The sequence below is a fragment of the Nomia melanderi genome, chromosome 1, assembly GCF_051020985.1.
Source record: "Nomia melanderi isolate GNS246 chromosome 1, iyNomMela1, whole genome shotgun sequence".
Taxonomy (NCBI): domain Eukaryota; kingdom Metazoa; phylum Arthropoda; class Insecta; order Hymenoptera; family Halictidae; genus Nomia; species Nomia melanderi.
The window spans coordinates 14,659,695-14,682,367 of record NC_134999.1 but is presented as its reverse complement, the minus strand read 5'-3'; the positions used below and the strand labels follow the sequence as shown (position 1 = coordinate 14,682,367).

Here is a 22,673-nt window from a genome sequence, read left to right as displayed (position 1 = left end):
AGTCCTTCGCGAAATTAAATGGACAAATAAATTTTTTATGCGACATTATAATGAGGATGAACGGATCACAGTTTTGATAAAAGTGAAAGTAGTATACTGTGTTTTTAATAACTCTTCTTTCGAAGGTTCTATCCGAGAGATGTGTGCCTTTGGTATCACAGTCATCGTTGCATAAGAGAATAATTTCTCCACTGAAGCTAGCGATGGTAAGAGGGGGTTACATAAGAGAAAAATGTTTCGGCAACTTTCGGGCTTGTTTACTCGAGAAACGTAAAATTGTGACTTTTAGTTTTGGACGTTGAATTGGAGTTATCTCCGTCGCATTCAGTATTAAGGATTTGTTATTAAGCTTTGGTAAACGGTAAATTAATCTTTTGTTGAATAATTACAGATTATGGATTTATGATGATAGATTGGAAATGTAAATAATGAGTTACCTTATCAATGACTAACTGGATAGTGATTGTAAACACTACAGTTGTTATTAACAATTGATCACAGGAATAATAACGAAATAACCGTTATATAAATACTTGAGAGTTCTGATTTCGTGAAAGGTAAATTGACCTTAATAAAAATTAATTGCAATTAATTGAACAATACGAATGTAAAAATACGATCTACAATTAGCTACTACTTTACCTCGGTAACAATTAATTAAGCACTACTCAACTTTGTCGCAGTATTATAAAAAGGATAAATCTATCATTGAATGATGGCGCATTATAGATTCATGATTACGAATATAATCTATAATTACTGGTTTATCTCGCGATCAGCGACGAGAGTTGGACAAAATGTTATTTGGTTATGTATTACTGATGACGATCCAAATGGAATAGTTGATTCGATAACACATTATCTTCAATGCTCGCTAATCTACAATTGAAATCGACGTGATTGCAGTAAATTATAGTTGACATTTACAAATGATAACTCGCAATCGAATCGAAAATTTACAGTTTCATCATTAATCTTAACACTTTATGTGCCAGATAGTTATGAATAGCTTTTTCATTGACTTTATCATTCTATATTAAAAATCGTCTAATTATTTTGCCTGAACAATTGTTCTCAAACAATAATTTTATAATATTATTCGATATAATTCACTGATTCAGGATTCTAATTAATATTACCATTAAAAATTCAATATCAATATTAAAATATCACTATTATACTTAATATTAATCAACTATTATACTTAAAAGGAAACATAGACATAACATATGCTTAGAATTCGTCTCTTTCCAATAAACTATTAATGACAAAGCAGCCGTATCGATCAGAGTTGAGAAAGAAATCATAGGCCAAGGGGTTAATATTTATAATTTTTATTATTATGTGCTGTCTGTTAATCGCCAATAAACGGTTCAATTACCGTCGATAAATAATGTGTTAACATATAACAGATTACACGTTGCCCGACGCAACAGCGATCAAGTACCGCTACCAATAATCAGTTACCCGAGTAATCACGAAATAATCGATTACTATCCGACTGTATTCATCGCGAGAGCATTAACGAGTCACTTCATAAATCCCGACAGCCGGACGACAACAAAAATATCTGCCCACGCAGTAACGGGCGTGCGTCAGGCCGTGCGGTGTGCGCAGCTTCATAGAACGACACCGATACGATACGTCATTCGGTGCACGTTTACACGTGACGACGGAGCTTGGCAGCAACGTAATGGAGGTTGCAGTCAAGGCTGTAGAAAGGCGTGTTCCCTCGTCGTTGCATCTCTCGCGAGCCGGTCGTCGACCCGTTTCCCTCTGGTCACTCTTCGCGCAAGGTCATTTTACTTATTGTCGGAGTCAAGGGTCGAATGTATAATTGTTGATCATTTGGGAACGTGAGTCTGTTGAATTTCCAAAAACTGTTTCCTCCGGAAATGGAGTATTTCCGACGAAGTTCGAAACACTAGGGACCACGGGAACCGTGTAGGTACTCGGTGTTTCGAATACTTGAACTATTTGTTTGGATTCGGGGGTTGAACGTAACTTAATCATTTGCAGACGTGAATTTTTGAAACGGTTAAAGACTCCTGCAGGAAACTGAATTACGCAATGATCTCTCAAATGTCAGGGAGGAAATGTGGACTAGATTCTGATTTCAATCTGATTCGCTCTGTGATGCCATTCATGTTGGTATACCTTACTAGGAAAGAAGAAAATCACGTGTGTCTTTCGTTTGAAATAGTAAAGGAAATGAAATAGTAAATGATATGATAAAGAAGATGGGGAATAGAATAGTAAGTGGTACCGTAAATGAAATAGGAAGTAAAATAGCAGAAAGAAGAAAATTGATTCTCTGCGTTATACAATGTTCCCAGATTTTCATTCTAACAGTTGCTTCTAATCATTGTAATTACCATAAATTATCAATTTATCAACGTGAACTATCGTGTAATCAGATTATATCGAGGTACTTTGATTTGATAGTATGGTCTACTTGAAGTCATTTAAATAAGCCTTAAACCTGTACTAGATACTTTTCAAAATGTGACTGTTAAATACATATCGCAATAACAGACTTTCGTGTCAGCTGCGTTTCACGTTTTCTTTTTTTTTCTCATTAAACACACAACATTCTGTAAGTATACGGCGCGCCATTGCGAATTTTCTATCCGGAACACTCGAACTTTCTCTCACCATAAAATAACCGGTTGATTTTGTCGATGTGAGGAAACCATTTGCTCGGGGAGCACGATTTACGATCATTGAGCAAAGATCTGATTTTCAAGTGAAATAAAATCAACGCAGAGCTTTGCGTTAGAAGTACCAAACAAGACAGAATAATCTATTTCGATTTTCTTCTTTCCTAATTGTCAATAATCATTAATAAACTTTTCTAAGGAATTGTCGAATGAATAGATCTATTCTTTTGAACTATCATAATATTATAGTCGGTGTAGATTCAGGTAGAATAATAAAATAAAAAGGACTGATTTTATTGAAAATGAAGTATATAATAATGAAAATCTAATAGTAATTACATACGCTTGGTGTTTAACCATTTATTTAGGATTTTATTTGAAAGAGTCTATGCTACGTTCTCAACTGTTTCATTATAAAAATTCGATCTTCATTGTTTAATTATTTCGTAGAATATTGCAAGCTTGTATTTCTAATTGTACACGGTTGTAACATCTTCTCTTCGCCACGAGTTAATGAAGTTTTATCAAAATGAAAAATCTTTCTGCCTTTATCCTCACATCCAGCAATTAATTCGGGTAATTGAGGTTTTGGCGTAGCTTCAAGGCCTTCAAACATCCGTCGAGTGCAACGAATTCATTTCGACAAACCAGCACCACTAAGGTTAATTAATTTTCCAGGCTTTTGACTAAGAAAACATATTAACGCTAAAAATAACTCACGTTTCTTAATCCATTCAAATCAGACCACTGCGACGACGCGACGTGACGTTTCTGCGTCTGTTCAAACGCTCAACGTTAAAAATGGTTGTTTTTCGTATCGAATTATTTCCAAAACTCGGGCACAGTTACTTCTCAAAATTTGCAGTGAAAATAAAATATGTATAATTATAATATCAATCGTTTCTTCGAATTAAAGTGTTATTTACAGTTTTCTTGTTGTATAAATATAATTTACCATTATCTTTGTGTATTTAAATAACTTTTCATGTACGTTTGCAAGGAGTTTTTAATTATTAGTTATTTTTTAATTGCTAATTCGTTATAAGGGACTTTATACAAAAATACGTAAAAATTCTTGTCATTTCTCATGCATGTATTGATAATCATTTTCCGATTACCTGGATTATGGATCATTTCATCCTTTTTATTTTGTTATGTAATCGAACACTATGGTTTTTCCTTTAATTTGTCGTAGTAGTAGATTGTACTACGTATTAGAGCTTATCGGAGATCTACAGATCTGGATAATTCATTACGTAAAAATGATGTAAACGTTAAATTCATGAAGTGTGTTGTCATTCCGTCGCAGAGTTATGAAAGGGAGGGACATATTAAGTCAGCATTTCCCTCATTTCGAATTTGTAGAAACCGGTTTACTGGTAATGAGTGGTATTCGGATTTATTTTGTATAAATATAAATATCTGCACAGATCAAAATATTAATGCTTGGATAAATGCAATCGCGATATACTTCGATCGATCCAAATCTTAAATGAAAGATCTCACAATTCATCGTAATTTTATTTTCATCTCCAATGTTATATTCTCCTAAGACTTCAAAATTACTTGTACAGTAATGGTAAAAAATTAGTAAGGTTTTATTTCGCAACTTTTAAATTAAAGACATACGTTTAAAATTCTCTGCAAATATATAACTTTGTTTATAATTTCGTATAATGATACAAAGAATATTATTTTCGAATAATGAACTGGTTTACGTGTTATCTGTGTTTTTCACAATTCATATGTACCTGCTTAATATTCGTTTATAGAACTTTATTTTTCATAATAGTTGAAAAATCATTGCGAAATGCAAAATGATATCTTAACTATCATAAAATAATATCTTGATATAAGCACACGTGTAGTTTTGATTATAAATAAAATAAACAGAAGCTTCTGTACGGTCACGTGAACTTTCAGCGATGCTTTTCTTTTATTTCACGTAATACTTGACGAATCCTTAAAGTGTTTCTCCAAGCGAAACATAAATAAGAGTGAAACTTGCGACTGTTACGTAAATTGTGTTCGTAACAATTTAAGTCTGATGTAGAAGTTTGTCTTTGCGTCTACATGTTGCTGTTTTAGAAATACTCGCTTCAAATTACTTTGTCTTGGATCTTATTGCTGTCACTGTTTCAAAACTTTCTTCTTGTTAACGCTGAAACTGTTTAAATGATATTTTAAACTGGAATACATTATGATAATTAAAATTTTATGCTACAATAAAGTAGATGTGTGCATCGTTCTTTGAATACAATGTAACAATCATAACAAAATTATTTTCTTTTTCCTAATGAAATGATTATCAGTAATAATGTTACTGCATCATTAAAGGAAATTTAATAATAAAGTCAATAACAAATTTTCATTTTCTCATTAATTTTCACCGAAGGGTAATGCGCATTTTATTTCAATGAACATTTCGATTCGAGTCTAGTGTTGGACACTCTTAAAATGGAATTTGGTCACAATACTTATAAAAAAAAGCAATATTCTCAACACATTTTTTTAAAATAAATCTTTTAATCAGTAAGGGTGATTAAAAATCAATACGTATGTTCATTTTAACTTCCATTTAAAATTAACCCCCTACCTTGCAGTGTCAAGTGATTCGTGATGGAGTTATAAAGCCGAACATAATAAATATTAAATGTTATTATTATAGTTATAGTATTATTAATATCAACTACCATCTTTCTCCGTCAAGTCGAAACAGATATAATCTTTCTTATGGATACTTCTCTTTTATAGTAAACATAAAACAGTGAACGTAGAATTCCTTCTTTGAATTTAATTGTTAAAGATAATACAGCTTTAACATACTAATCATCAAAAGCAATTTTCCTAACGAAATAGAAACAAGAAATGAATAAAACCAGTCCGATTTTGGATATCTCGATCCTTTATATCCCACTTGTACTCTGTTTCATCTATGATCTTCGTTTACGCGAATCGATCAAAATCAATCATAACAAAACCGGCCGAAACCGAGGCATCAACGTTCGTCATGAGTGGACGTGTCCCCTTGCCGCACTTGTCCTTTCAATTCGTGAGAGAAGTTGCCAAACTTCCTGTCGTTGGAGGACAGTACGTCTTTCCAGAGCAAGAGGTTAACGCTAGAACTACCAGGCGGGTCAAAATGACCCATTCTTGATTTCTTCTGTTACAATTACTGAAAAGGTATAGATGCTTCTGTGAGAAATCGTTAAAGAAGTTGATTTAGTAATACTTACACTGAAATACATGCCAATTGGAATGTTAATAAATACACAGTTTATGAATACAAAGTTTTATGAAGAAATTTCGAAAATCGGTTTAAGTGCTTGGCAGTTCTAGTGTTAAAGAATCGTAAGGGGGTTCAAATCAAATTCGACGAGGTCGCCGTTTACCCCACCCTGTTGTTCCAGGGTTAAGCAATAAATTCCAGATTAGGGGATTATTTCCCCGCGCGATGTGAAATATGAAGTGAAACGGCCCGTTAGATGAATCGCGATCGACGTGACCCCATTTTAAAGGATCTCGATGAGATAACCCATGTACCCTCGACTCTTGGCCTGCTCTTTGCCCCATTTACCCGGATGCGTCGGTCACCGTGGAACGAAGCGGGGTCGTCGGGGGTGTGTAACAATTGAAGCAACAAGAACGAGCACCACTTATACCCTGCCGCGTCGATATAAATAAGTGCCGACGGCGGCTGCTTAATTCCTCGAAATCATTGTCATTCGCTTGCTTACGCGGTGTCAATCGATCAAAAACCGGTAAATGACAACCCCTGGCAGAAAGTTTCCCATCAGACTTCTTCACCTATGATCTCTTTCATAACTTACTAGAATTACTTTGCCATTAACCCCTTGACCTATTATATCCCGTCGGACCCGTGACGAACATTTTTTTTTAATCAAATTCGATCAATTCAAAGGTTATCCACTTCTTCGGAATATAAATTAGATCTTAGTTTTCTGTTGTCAGTCGTTTACACGAGAATTTTGAGCATTTTGTATGGTGCCACTTATTCTCTTATAACGTAGACAAATGGCGTGTAGGAGTAATTATTAATGAATTGGTGTCTCAGACCTTACATTGCACTATTATCTAGTTGCTTATCTTGTCGAATTTTATTCGATACTAGTTTTCTTATTGCAATTGCTTTCAAGGAAATTGGAAGTTCCGGCCGTCACCACCGTGGATGTCAAAGTGTTAGAATAAATGTAGACGTAGAATAATTACTGAATTCTTTTGTTTTTCTAATGAATTGTTAAGGGTGAAGTGATTTTATCAAACACAACTGTACATGATATTGTAGTAATCATAATGATTATTATTATATTTATTATAAATAGTATTATTGTCCTATGATTTCTTCTTCTTCTTCTTCTTCTTCTTATTATTATTATTATAAAAGTTAGTAGTTTACTAGAAACAACGAAGAATTATGTTCATGTACAGAATGTCCCATTTTAAAACGATCGTCATTAAAAATTTGAATTAATTATTTAATGAATCGATTTAACGAATTATATGAATTCGCAGTTGATTTACAGTGGTAGGGTGGGAGGGTCAACGATTACTAGCCGTTGATCTCCGCGACGCCCACTTTCTGGAGATATTGAGGTCCTTAACAGATATTTTAGATTGGCGTGGCACCAATCCAAAAACGTCTGCGACAGTGCTAATTTAACTGTACACTTCCGCTCCAGTCGCAGAGATTTGTATCAGTCGTTTCCCGATTGTTATGAGTTATTGGTTCGCTGAATTGTTTCGTTATTTGCGCGTGAAAATTGGAACTGGTTTCGTTAGTATTTACGCCGATAGTTAAACATACTACTCTTTTTCTAAGCAGATATGATTCAATATTAAACGCGTTGAGAAGAATTACAGGATCACTATATTGTTTTAATAAGTACTGTACTGTAAATAAGGTTAATGGGAAACTAATTTTCAAGGTCATGAATTCGGGCAACTTATTGGGTAATTAGATTAGCTGTTTCACTAACGAGTTCTGAAACCTCTGGTGAAATACACTCAACTAGCGACGTATTTCTATAAAAATGGTTTTATGGAATTTATTTCTATTAATTTTTGAGCCCATATAAGTTTTCTTAACACAATTAAATAATAAAAGGATTTCGATTATTGTTATTTAATTTAGTTAAGTTATTTGATTTTTGTAAAATTTTAAGTACCTTCGCGTTTGAAGGATTGCTACGAACATTTTTCCTCAGTGGAAACGAGGAGAAAAGTAACATCAGCATAAAAATATTACAGAGCTCCATTATTGTTTTTCATAAGTGTTGAAAGTCAAGAACGTTCAGAATTACAGAACAGACCTTTCTATTATCATCGAAAGGATGTACCTAAAGAAACGCGTTCTAGAGAAATCGGGGCCACAAAAATGATTTAACAAGTAAGTTTCATCGAGCTGCATTCGAGTAAAATAATATGTATTTAAGTAGATTTCTTCCTCATCATGTTACACTTTCGAGGTGTATGTTTACCTTCTTCCCTTTTTGGATAGTTGAATATGAAAGTTTCTGATGAAATGAAAGTATCACGAGTAATTGTGGGTAATTACACAGAGGAATATGTGTGCTTCCTGTGGATCAGGAATTGTGTCACGAATGCGACTGAACATCATTTTATGGTCATGAAATAATATATATATATATATATGCTGTAAATATATATGTATATATATTAAACGTTGCAATTCAGTATGTTTTCTGCAATTTATTTTAAATATATAAATTTTCTCTCATTGTGAGATTTACTGTAGATTATTATTTAGTAGATACGATCAGTTTAATTTTTCTAATTACGAAATATAATGATCAACAATCCTATTGGATTCATCGGATCTTTCTTGACCCAGTCACATTTTCATTTTCTTACCACCATTTCGTTCTTTACTTTGTTTCGTTTTGTCAAGGTCACGTTTAAATTCAAAAACACTATATAAAATTGTCATTAAACTACGCGTTCCTACGTTTGTTAATAATATCTCAGACGTATAAATGAATTAAGAATCGCAGCCGGATTAAATTGCGCTATGAATCCGTTTTTATTAAATTCCTGCTGGCAACAATAGAAAACGCGAGAAAAGTCGAAAGAAAATTCACCTTTCGCGATGTTTCGCGCGGTGTATACCTGGACGAATCAATGGGACGAGGAGCAACAATATGGCGTTCGCAGCGGAGATCTTGAAAAGAGCAGAGATGTCGGTTTTGCGTTACAGAGTTAGGGTCGATCCACATCGGTCAGCTCTCTGCTTGCTCTTCTAACACTTTGACCATCATGTCAGCGGATTTGGATGACACTATTTTTTTACATAAACCTAAACATGCATTATCTTGGTGACGCATATTGCGATATTGAGATCAGATTCGCAATGAAAATTCTGAATTCAATTTGAAAAATCTAAATGTCGTTTATTTTCTTTTAAATATAAATTAAATACTAATTTATATACTAATACACGTAAAAGAAGTATCAAATGATTTTCTTTCTCTAATAAATTATCAATGATAAAGTAACTTTGTCAAGCCAGTTGTGAAAGAAATCATGGGACAAGGGGTTAACAGTTCGTAGTATAATTAAAATGATTACTGTATATTTATTGACACAATTAGAGCGAAAGCAACAGTTTCTAGCAAAGGTAGACGATATGTATTAAATGCGCAGTTTAAAATCATTTTTGTATGCTATCTAAAAATAGTAATGCAGAATCACACCTACGTGATAGTAGTTGATAACGGTTAGCTAAGGAAATCACGTATACGCGACAGTGGCCATGAAAGTGTCAAGTAAGTTTTTCTGCAGCCAAATACTATTATATAAACCAACAGTAGCTGCCAATAAAATATTGTACAACTGTACATAAAGAACTCCGACAGCCTTACTCTGAACAGAAGCGATAGGTTCAGCTTATAATAAACAAGCACTAAATTTAATTTATATTAAACAGTATCTCGTTGTACCATTTTATTCTGTTAAAATATACAGAAATATTACTAAAGTTGTTAATATTAAATATAATATTATTAAGGTTAAATATAATATTATTAACCAGTTAACCGTGGAATTTAGTTTGAAAAATCCCTCTTATCTCGCAGTAGAATCAAATAATTGCGTATACTCGTCAAACGCAGAGCAAATGCACCTATAAAATATTCTAACGAGAAACTAAAGAAAAATGAAGAACACGATTATCTAAAACAATTAACACTAGAACTACTGAGCATTTAATACGATTAATATGCAATTCCTATAAAAACTGTAACAATAGATTATTTTCAGTTTCTTCAGGTATTAATTATAGTACTCAAATGAAACTATTTATTTTCAAAATCATTTCGAATATTCAATGCTTCGAAGATATCAATAATTGCTAAATAAAAAAATCGAAACCAGTCATTTTGACTGTTACGGTAGTTCTAGTGTTAATAATTTATCGTTGAAGAAATTAGTACTGTTTTCGGGTTTCACGATGACGCGTATACTCGTCGAGCACAGTTAACTGGTTAATATTAAATATATAGTATAATCAATATTACATTTTTATGAAAAATATTTCACTCTCGGTTGGATCAAATAGTATTCAATTATAACGCATGTGTTCACACCATGAATCCCAGTGCGATCTTGGCTCGATATCTCTTCATCCTCGTTCGTCGTAGGCAATAAACAATGAAAGAATATTCAGCAGCGTGTGAGCGGACCGATAGTGTGGATCGACCCTTAAGCTCTCGAGCTTTGAGCTTCCGTCGCCCAATTAACGTCGACCAACCTACCCTGCTCTTCATTAAGCAAGCCGACCTCTTGCTCCGCATAATGAAAAGGGTACCTCGTTAAATCCACGACGATGTATGAAACCGAATAGAAAAAAGAGGGGTAAAACTGACAAAAAAATAAAAAAAAAAGTAGAACGAAAATCCTGTCCACGCGAGTCATCTCGGTTAAGAAATTTGCAGCGTGTGTCGGGCAGACGGTAAAATATTTTAAAACGCAGCGGGAGAACCTAAATTACGGTGGGTAACGTGAAGTTGAGGGATTTCGGTTTCCTTTTAAGTTCTCGCCTTTTTTAAGCTCTGCGTTAGGTTTCTGTTAACTCTTGCGTGGGCAACGAAAGTGTTTGTCAAGATTTCAACGTTTAGCTTTTTCTTTTGGAATCATAAATTGATACAGAAATGTGCTAAGATTTCGATTTTCTTTTCAAGTTTATTCTCTGCGAAGATTCACTTGACTTTTACGTGTATAACAAAGATATTTACAATTGCTAAAGCTTCAATATAAAGTTTGCACAAATTTGTATTCCATAATCCCGAATCGACGTAAAAACGTTCAAGAAATGATGATCTGAAGCGATTTTCCAATTTTCGTAAGGATTTGAAAATTCATTAACCGTTTTCGGTCGAATGTCCTCTTAAAGACGACTTCGAGCTGTCATTTAACATCGAAAGCATCGAATGAATAAGTGAATTATTCAAATAATGAGAAATTGGTACATGGTTTTCTTTCTTTCTGTCTAACATTTAAGATGTCGAAGCATAATTCAGTGTTTTATGAAAGGAGTTTTTAAAAGTTTCGCAATTCTTGTCAAGGTTAATAGAATTGTAGGCACCGGCATTCATCGTTTAACTAACGAGGTATTAAGTAATGAATTAAACAATGCCCACTTCATGGAATCCATGTATTTAATACACGAACAATTTTGATGAAAAGTGACTGCAAGGGTTCTCCTGAAGATTATACAATCCCTCTACGCTCTGAACTCTGACTTTTGACGGAATCGTTCAGCTTTTCTCATCCCATTCTGTTACGCAGCCACTCAATCTACAACAATTTTCTCTTTCATCCCCACTCTACGCCTCTCATGCATTCCCAGCAAACGTTCGGTCACCTAAAACCATTCATCCGATCCAGGCACTCTAATGCATTGGCTAAAAGCCGGCTCTCCCGATTGCCACCAGTATCTCAAACAAAGCATATCCAAACAGTCTACTATTACCCCTAGCGTGGCTCTTTACGAAGTCTGTTATATTGGCAACCGGGTAAATAGCCATTTTGAAACTTTCTTCCACGCAATTTTGTCCTCCTCTCGTGGAAATATAAAAAAATTGCTTTGGATTTTCATTTTATGACACTTTTATATCGATCTTTGCCTCCAAAATGAAGAATTTAAGCAGAAACATTGTAACAATTTGGATAAATGCTGACATTTTGGTTGCCAACGTAGGGGTTAAACATATTGGAGATGAAAGCATTGGGTTGTAATGTAAATATGTTCGGATATATTGAACACTGTCTTATTATTATAGTTTCATACGGCAGTGAAATAATAATGTTGGGATTTTATATAGAAATATTGTATGTGCCAGTGAGAATACTATAAAATATTATGTATAGAGCAATATTAGTATTAATAATGGAATAATAATATATTGTAGAATATAGTAGTGTACTATATTATAGTATAATATTCTATAATTAATATTATAATACAATAAAAAGAATTAAAATTATAGTATAATCAAAAATCTGATGTTTGGAATTCATAATGTTTTCCATAAGTATTTGCCTACTTTTAGATTTCACATGGAAATGCCATCAGACATTGCTTGCATGCTTCTATGCAATTCAATTATTACCAAGTTAAAAACGATTGAAAATCTTTTTCTGTATATTATGCTATTATAGAGCAACATCAGAAAGGAACAGTGGCATTTTCTGCTTCGTTATAGTTATTTTCTTACTTGTTTTAATATACGTCGCGCTGTTTCTTTAGGATCGCGTGATGAATAAACCGTTCGTCTTGGTGGAATGCACGGTTTGCAGACTCAATATTCCGTAAAGGGCATGCCACGGTAATTAACTTTCCTTCATGAAGTTCCATAGCTTGTCTCGGTAGTCGTAATAGAATTAACAGGCGCAGCTCCTCGTGCTAAGCCTAGCCAATTATTGGATATATAAACTATAAACGGCTTGTTTATTGGTCACTGACTGCTTAACAATTCCTCAAGATTTAATCCTGAACAGTCGAGAGCGTTTTTTGTGATATACTTCTATAGGAGGACAAAGAATTAGGCGAAGGCTTATAAAATGTTTACAAGAAAACTTAAATAACACATTTTAAATTGTTTTATTTAAATATGAATTCAAGATATCTAGTTCATTAAATTCTTTACGTGTCCCCGTATTGGGGCCATTCGTTTTCTATGACATAAGGGTTAATATTGCTGCCTTTCTTTTTAAACGTCCCTCTTTTCATTTTTCTCGTGTTATGTAGTTGGATTGATGGAAATTGGAATTTTATTTTCTTAAATATTTTTATACTGTGAACGACTTGTAGAAAATTGGTCAAATAAAACGAAAGAATCTTCTTTAACAAAATTTTGGTAAGATAATTTGGGAGGTAAAGCAACAGATGTTATATAGGCAATACGATATAGTAATAAAATGCCTGAATATGTTTGTTTGATATTATCATAAGAATGTGTTGTATGCCCCTAACATTAACAAAGCAGTTTTAGTAAATATCAAGCCTAGGGTTATTACATCTGTTTTCACTTTCAATATTGACACATTATATACTCGGGAAAAAATGATAAAACGTATGGTAATCATAAATAAAGAATTACTTTTGTAAGTAATGCAAATTTTAATCTTTATCTGCGATATATATAATGTACGAAATAGTCCGAAGTTTCAGTCACAAAAAGCTTTTAATTAATCCATGGATCGATAAAAAGTGAACACGTTGCTTTTTCCCCATTGAATCTACTGGGAATTGTTCGGTTTTATGTTTTGCATATAAAAAGGTTTAATTGTATCATATTATAACTATAGTTGCGGCGTTCAATCGTTTTTATTCCACTACAGTTTTATTTATTGGATTGAGAAATAAAGAATAGATATTAAAGCTAAAAAATAAGTAAATTAAATAGAGAATATATTTTTATAACAAATATTTTATTTGTTTATGTGAATCAGTATAAAAATAAATAAATAATCGATTGATAATCGTATTGATCTATGAATCGCGTATATGACTCACTCTTCGCGCACTTGAGAACAAGCGGCTCAGTGGTCTAGGGGTATGATTCTCGCTTTGGGTGCGAGAGGTCCCGGGTTCAAATCCCGGCTGAGCCCAAATTTTTTTTTTCTGTATTATACTATTTCTTCCTTTTGTTAACATACTTATTGACATTATTAGCGAAGGAGAATTTTTTAAGAATACAAATTTACATTACATTAAGGATCTAATGTGTAAAATATTTTCCAGCATACACGTAGTTGATTACTTTATTCATATAAGTGTGAAGTATAGTAAAATAACACGTTAAATAACATCTTTATAAATTTTAACCGAATAGAATATGTAATGATGGAAATGTAATCGGCATCCACGATCGAATACTTACAAAATAGATTTTCAATTCATAAATGTATCGGGACGTTATTCTAAAAATCATCGTGTAAAATAAAAGAAATGTTACTGCATCACTTAACTGTTTATTTGCAATATTGATATATGAACATTGTTTTTATTTAATTAAGTGTTAGACGAAATATTAATTACATATATGAATCAAGTAAAGTAGAAAGACACAGTTCTGTAAATTTTAGTTAACGTAACAAAATTTTGTTTTGTTTTGACAAAATTACAAAATAAGGAAAATGAATGTTTATCGAATGTCGTTTGTATATATTAAATAGAAAAAAATATATTTGAATCAATATGTGTATGCCACTTGTAAGTGAATGGAGTGACGGATGGTATAAGCCAAACAATCGTGAGCGGCTCAGTGGTCTAGGGGTATGATTCTCGCTTTGGGTGCGAGAGGTCCCGGGTTCAAATCCCGGCTGAGCCCAATTTTTTTCATTTTTTTTTCACAGTTGTATTCGTATCGTTATCATCACTGATTGTACGATACATTTTATCATTTATATATACAAATTTACAAATGTTACATCACTGTTAGAAATTGCAATGCACAAATCACGTTTTCAAGCCCATTTTTATTATTCTGTTTCGCTCAGTTGTTTCGCATTTATGTAATAATTCAGTTGCCCATTTAAATTGTTATGCCAATATTCTACACAACGATGCACAGTTAAAGTAATTTTTATTGGTCCTGTTTTATAGAGTATCTTATAATTTTATATAGCTTTTTTCTGCGTTATTAATTTTGTACTCTTTATTACAAACTACTCTTCTAAATATATTATATACAGTATGTCCATTTCATTCATATACACTCGAATATTTCCGTAATTATCGAAGATTCGGAAAAATGTTTCAGATAATAGTTGATCGACGCGATGGTGGATATTTAGTAAGCTCGTTCGATCTTTTTTACATCCTCATTTAAACAGATGCCGAGGTCAATGCAGCTTTTTTAAACGAAACAACGTGTTTCCATTGTCGTCAGTTTATTGTACTTTTCAATACGAATTCAACAATTTTTACAACGTTACCTTTCACTAATAATACATCGACTATTTTTATAAACATTCGTAGGAAGCATCAGCTTCGGTAGATCTTTCGTCCTCTACGTCCCTCGAGGGTCTAAACCATTAAATATCGACTCAGCATCCCCAATTATACTAATTTAAAATATACAATGTCAATATGTATCACTTCTTATTAAAGAATATACAAAATTCAATATTTTAACTTTAACTTAAATTCAATTCTTTGAAGAACCCGACTTGACTCGATTTAATCATCGAATTCGCAATATTTTCTGATTCTCGCACTCCACTAAACCCAATCATTTAAGAGTGAGCAGGGTAAAACGGAACATTCAGTGTTTTCCATAAATAATGAGCTCGTATCGTGTAGCACGACAGGCTTAATAAGTTCTCGGTATAGTTTGTCATCAACTGCATCAACGTACAAGTGTTACCCACGAAAAACATTGGTGTTCCGTTTTGTCTTCTTTCCTCTTATAATATTCTCTACAAAAAGGCAATCGACTAACAAACAAATCATTCTTTGACGAACTGTTACAGGCCCAGCGCAATGGCGACCGAGGAGGGTACGCTGAGTGGTGGTCTGGGTGCAAAACTAAAATGTCCGACCCCCATATCACGGTTAAGGGTGGAGAAGATAGAAGGTGGTCTGATGGTTGCTGGAGTCGTAATAGCTGCGAACTGCCAGATTGCTCTTCCGGCATTCGGGTTTCTCTTCATGCTCGTTGGCGCTGTGCTCACTGGTTTGTATCTTCCTCCTTATTGTTTCTGCCCACTGTGTATTCTACATATATCGCGCGCCATTGTTCTCCGCCGCGATTGTCTGCTAATATTGGAACGAAATAAGGGACAAAAGGTAACTATCTTGGTCGTTGCAAATGCTTTCACGAAAGTATTTTGGTATTGAGTAAATAATACGAATTGCCGTGATAATGGAAACGGGCCTCCTTCTATCGAAGATTGATCGGAATTGTTCCGTTTGAGACGTCGGGAACGGAATCGTGACGTCGGGGACGGAAGGCGGGGAACCCTTAACAGAATGTTTCAATTAAGCATTGTCTGCTAAAGTAAGATTTATTGTGGTTTATCTCAACAGAATCTAATTGCCGAGAACGCGATCGAGGTATTAGCGACGTCAGTTTGAATATAATTTCGCTCGATTTATCCGGTATAGTTCTATAGAAAAACCTGTAATTAACGGAAAATTATGTAGATACGAGTTTGACTCCTTCTCCAATAGCATCAAATCAGACTCGTGATGAAAATATTCAACTGCATTCGATAAATATAAGTCTTATTTATTTCCCATATAAGCGGAATACTAGTTGTCTATCATTGACATTTAACCTTTATAGCAAACGCAGCATAGAATAAACATGATATTTTTTATTTTTTTCTACTACATTATTAACGTTAAAGTAGTTTTGCCAACACAGTTGTGAAAGAAAGCATAGGGAAAGGGTTAAGTACTGCTAGATCACTTTTCAGTTTGATTGATCAGTTTTCATTCTTTGTTACCCGATTTTGTTTCATTTCCATTCCTGATACTTTCGGTTACTAATTTACTTATTATATAGTAATGTATGAGTACAATTACATGTAAATAACCAAAACTATAAGACTGTAAACTAGAATAGCACGTTTTGCTTCTGCGCTCTTTCGCTAGACGTCAAATCATCGTTTAACCGTACCTAATATGCTTTAAGATTAATTTTTACGTATCTACCGATCACTATTTATTTTCAGTAATTCTTATACAAGAATGAAAGGGAAAAGGTTGAGAAACAGATTGTTTTATTACGTATAATTTATACAATGTGCTTGGGGCGCATAATAAATGAGAAAACAGTGTTCTAAGAAGCCGTAACGTTATTACATCATGGGACGACCATAGGAAAGTATTATTCAACTACTTTCGCATACATCGTTCGAGCCTAGTCGTTATATAAAATGTTTGTTCTTCTGTAATAGATACTCCAGTCCATTGAATAATTGAATTAGAAGACAATCCTTGCGCGCGCCGCGCAAATCAATTATTATCATCAACAGTTGATAGAATTATATAGTAGGAAAGTATTTAATCTTTGATCTCGGTTGAATGATTCACAGTCCACCAGGAAATCATTATGTCATCGATCGGAATGAATAGAACTTGTTAATTACTAACAATATTACTTATTTATTTGAAAAATGTGTTTCGTAATTACTTTAATTGATTCACGATAAAAATGATTTAATATTGTTTATTGAGATATAGAGATTCAGTTTAAGCAGATCATCGATGTCCTATTTTATAAACTAAGTATATTTATTATGAAAAACAGTTTTATTCAGTTCGAATTTTTTAAATTAAATGTTGAACTTCTTTATTTCGTCCTGGAATGATCTCAGAGAATAGAATCTTAATTCTTAAGATGAGCCTTGTTCTTTTGCATAATAAAAATAAAGAAATTGTTTCTATTTATTATCTTTGTTGTATCCGTTTTTAATTTTCGCTGTTCTACTTATTATTTTTGCTATTTACATTTTAAATTTTTATTGTCAACGAAGAAGATTCGCGAAGTCCCTAAAGCTGCAGCTAAGGCCTAAGATGACACGCGACACGTCAAATGTCCAATGAAGTTTCTTCACCTAAGCTTATTGTTAGCTAAACGTAGGAGTAGATGCATTCATAGACCAGACGTTCTGCTCTGATCTGATAGAAGCCTCTGTCGTATTCACGGAATTTGATTAGTTATGTCGAATAGGAAACCTTGTGTCTAAGCTCAGCCTGCCAATGGATGCTCAAATGACGATGTTACAAGAGGCGAACGATTCCTTGAAAATTGCTACGTCGACCCACGTGCGCGATTGACAAGTCGTATAAGCTTCCTCGAAAGAAACAAAGACTGTTCGTCGAACGCAATACGATTCAGTGGAAACCAACAACTGATTAATGTTCTTAATTACATTCCTCGTTTAACCCTTTAAAGACACTGAATTATAAAAAAACCACAAAGAGACGTCTTTTTTATTTTCTTACCTTACCAAACGAGTGTTTGTAGAATTGTGTTACACACTATTTTTCTATTTGCAATAAATGGAGATTTTTAGGTCTGTACTTAAGAGATTAACCATTTATGATCGAATCTTTTGTTGAAATTTATTGAACTTTTTTACAAATGAAAAAAGAAAAACATATTTTGTCGTGAATTTCATTAATTTTTATACGATTTTTTTTATTACTCAATGTTAAATGTATCTTTTTATTAGAATTGTACCACTTCGAAAATGTTTTTATGAAATATTAGAAACAAATAATATGCAACTGCCACTATAAAAGGTGTGAAAAGGTTTTTACCAGAATAATATGGAAGATATTTATATAACCGTAATAAATATTTTATTATACATTTCCTTTTTACGTTCCTTAGCCTCTAATGCATTTTATAAAGCGTATTTCTCTTCCCCAATTTTAGGGGCTATTTTCACCCCATGCATATAAAAACTGGCAACTATAAAGAAGTATATACCCAATACATTTTGACGCCTAATTCGCAGGCAAAGTTTCGCAGCAATTGAGATGTATGAGCAGAATGATGTTTCTTGATAGTGATTATAATTTACAATTTGTATGCGGCATATTTAACTTGCGAGGAATTTGCGTTGTAGTTTTTTTCACAGGAGTACTTTGCATTTAAAATGTAGTGAGTCATGAAAGTATTCAAGCAATTTCAATTGGAAAGTGTATTGAATGTTAAGTAAAAAGCTATTAAAGTATGCAAGCTCAGAAACTATCTGATAACTTCCGAAGTCTCTAGATGATTCTTAATATGACTACATAGTAATTTGTTCATCTGCTTATGCTAATAATTTAACAATAAATCGTAACGTAATAAATATTATCAAATAATACATAATGTATCCAAATATTGGTAGTCACTGATGACATTACTCTTAACGTAACCACCATAAAATAAACTAAAATAAACGAGAAACAGAAATACTCTCATCAAGCATAACTTCCGCCATTTTGTGCCGCGTATTTTCTCGCGTGTCGCCGTTTGAGAACCACTGCGCGAGGTGATCGAACTCCAGGATGGCGATGCAGCGTTTATGTCACGAAGACGAAGAAGAAGAAGAAGAAGAAGCTGAGGAAAAAAACGTAGGAAGAAAGGTTGGGCTGTTCACGAAGAGGCAACAGCTGGTCGTTTACTTGTTAGCCACAGTTTCTCGGATACGGGCCCGGACGGTTGTTACCAACCGATTTATTAAAACCGGTCAGTCCTTCCCCCAGCCTCCTTCGCTATTCTTTTTCTTGCCCCCGGCACTCTCGATGGGACCGGTCCTGTAGCCCATTTCCCTTTCGTTCCATGTTATCTGGTCCCGAACCGGCTATTTCACGTGAAATCGGCCATCGTGTGAAGATACTCTAAATTCGCGAGGATTTTAGTTTGCTTATCGCGTTCACGCTGGCACATTTTATAGGCAATCGTTTATCAATTGGCAACGTAGTCATGTGAGATTACGTAGATACATACTATATATACAGTGCGTTACTGACATGTTCCCAACTGGCTGGTGGCTTAAGCTTTAACACTCTAGATGGTTTTGTAATTTATCAGCAACTGCAACTAATTTTTATGGTATCTCCAGTGAAAATGAAAAATGCTATAACATTCTTTCGGTCTTTTATTTTCCTTCTCAGTGCAACATTTGGATGTGTGGAAAATCTAATAATTTTAGGATAGTTTCTTTGATTTGTTAAAATTCAAAGGGTTAAAAGTGAAGAGACGTCCACTCGCTACGCTCGCTCCGATAGTAATGGCGGAATTAGTTTCGGCACGTCTCTTACTGGCCGAGCCGCGAGCTGAGGTGGAGCGTGTGGCCAATTCCCCTTGCCCCTCTTCATTTTTGAGCCACAGTTTGGAATCATGTCAATAACGCACTGTATATATATCTGTATACATATATAATATATATATATATATATATATATATATATATATATATATATATTTCATTATATTTTTCGTATAATATATGTTTACATATTTTAGGAGTCTTTTTATTAACCCTTTGCACTGTTTCTTCCACAATTATAGTAGATACAACCATTTACTTTGCCGTTAACACGTTGACTGCCACAAAAAGCTTCAGAGTTTTATGTATCGCTTATTCTTTTGTAGCAAAGATAAAGAGAAATAGTTACTTATTATTTGGTATCTTAATGCTTACGTTACACTGTCATCTAGTAATTTATACTAAGGTGGAGTGGGGTAACTGCACCCCAGTTTTTAGTAAGTTTAACTTTCAACCCATATGTCTTTAATTTGTTTTATAATACTTTAACATTTATTGAAATCAACGAATACTTGAGTTAATACTATTAATAATTAATAGTAATGGTACAATGTTAAATGTTAAAAAATGATATTTTTGAACAAATGTATTAATCAGAATAAATGTATTAATAAGAGCCCGTTTATGCACTTAAGCTACTCCACCTTATTAAACATTCTCATTCGATATTAGTTATTTGACAAATTATAATTATTAACAAGTAATTTGAAAGCTCCGCTCATCGGTGATCGACCTGGCAGTCAACGTATTAATTTAGTGAAGAGAAAGAAAACTTTTAGGTATATTCTATGTGTATGATTGCTCTAAAGCAGTGTTTCTCAACCTTTCATGTGCCATGCCCACCTAAGCCTTTCTAAAATTTTTATGCCCCCCTATGTAACATGTATATAATTTTTAATATTATATTAAAATATTTTTATAATATTTTTTCTATTTTGTTTACGTGCGTAAATATTGTGATATATATGAAGTGATATTTCAAATTTCAAATTGCCCTGCTCTAAAGACTGCTCTAAAGTATAGTAATTGATAACAGAAGAATAATATTCGCGTATAATCATCTAATCAAACAAATAACAATAATATAAACAAACCACTGTGTTGTCTCCCTAGACAGCAAATGTTATTTCACGAAAGAAGGATTTGAAGAACAAACGCAGTTATTTCACAAGTTTTACTGTGTCCGAACGAAGTTCTCGTTTCTCTGCGAAACCAAGATGTGCGATTGCCTTCGTTTCGCGATTCGTTCGGCGAAACTCTGTGTACAGTTGACCGCAAAAGTGTACGTGCCTGACCCTTAGACTTGAAAGGCTTCAGTGACTTACGTCAAATTAGTATTATGACATTTTATGACTATAAATAATCCGTCTCTTCAATACATATTTTTGTCTAAAGCAATTTACAAGGAAAAATAGGCATTCTCTTTTCATTTTTGTTCTCATTTCGTGTATATTGTCTTCTGATCCGTCATTTTTACTCGAAAGGATTCTTCGACCATCAGTTTCAAATGTGCCGCTTTTGTCAGTTACTATACGTTTTTCAACAAAGGTATAGTTATTAATAAAATAATAACAGTACCTAATAAAATCATCATTGATATATTATTATATTAAATGTTTGTTTGAATTTTGTTAGTGATTTTTCGCAGTATTCTAATTTTTTCCTGTTTACGTAATTCTGGGATTTGATTAAATCAGACGGATTACGTTATTAGGTTAATATGAGGAAAAATTCTTGATTTTGCACTTTACTTCTATGCAGAATAGAGGAAAAACGTGGGTATGTAAAATATTTATAAAAATTTCAAACTACTTACGTATTTCTTACGAGTGTCACACTCGCTATTAATCATTTTTATTATCTTTGCTGCCTTTATTATCATAATTATACAACTTCGTGGCAAGAAAAACATTATAAACATGAAAGAAGATAAAAAAAATGCTGTAAAGTTATACCAAAGAAGAAATTTATTGCTCATTTTGTGATAACAACAGAACCGTGAACCTTCATGGAAATTCTCTTCTTTTCCAGGACACTTTATGAAAACATACAAACAAAATTTCAGTCGATGTCTTTAAAATTTCTTTAAATAACACGAAAATACTATTAATTTTTCTTAATTATTTAGTAGTTACTAACGTACACAATTTCTTATATTTGAAACATGCACGTGCATAAATGCATGAAAATCGAATAAAACTGAATATTCACAATAATTAATATTATTTATGTTATCAATAACAATATCATTGATATAACTAATAATATAAATTCCTGAATAGATGTTTCTAGCTGTTAGTAACAATATTACCAACACGATTAATAATATAAATTTCCAAAACTTACAGCTTCGCAAACGTTTATCTCACGGTGAAATTGGCTGATTACTTTTGCAACGTACTGTAATTGGAACCGGTGTATCGCGGAAGAGTCAGCGTGAAATCTTCGTTCGCCATAGCGAGAAGACATAGGTGTATCTTGTCTCTATTTAACACGGTACAGGTCACAACAATCCGCACTTTATCTCTATTATTTTTGCCGAACGAACTGGCGATACTGATTGCGTTTAGGAGCACGTGGGAGAGTTTTAACGAAACTTTCCTTCGTGGCTCAGGAGAAAGTCATACTCCTCGCAATCTCTATAAGGGAAGAAACTCGAGAGACCGGCGCGAATTCAAGAGACGCGTAACTCCTCGT

At 33.4% G+C, this 22,673-nt stretch overlaps 1 protein-coding gene and 2 non-coding genes across 9 annotated transcripts in view; all 3 read left to right on the top strand.

Annotated features, from left to right (window-relative positions):
* Window positions 1-22,673, top strand: part of LOC116427605 (uncharacterized) — a 133,812-nt gene that overhangs the window by 37,074 nt on the left and 74,065 nt on the right. For all 7 annotated transcript variants that reach the window (XM_076373345.1, XM_031978135.2, XM_031978140.2 and 4 more), the window contains exon 2: window positions 15,675-15,877. In XM_076373345.1, coding sequence (XP_076229460.1) covers window positions 15,675-15,877 — 203 coding nt within the window. The remainder of the gene's footprint in view (window positions 1-15,674; window positions 15,878-22,673) is intronic.
* Window positions 13,737-13,808, top strand: TRNAP-UGG (transfer RNA proline (anticodon UGG)). Its single transcript has one exon. It is a non-coding gene; the product is annotated as a tRNA-Pro (tRNA).
* On the top strand, window positions 14,459-14,530 carry TRNAP-UGG (transfer RNA proline (anticodon UGG)). Its single transcript has one exon. It is a non-coding gene; the product is annotated as a tRNA-Pro (tRNA).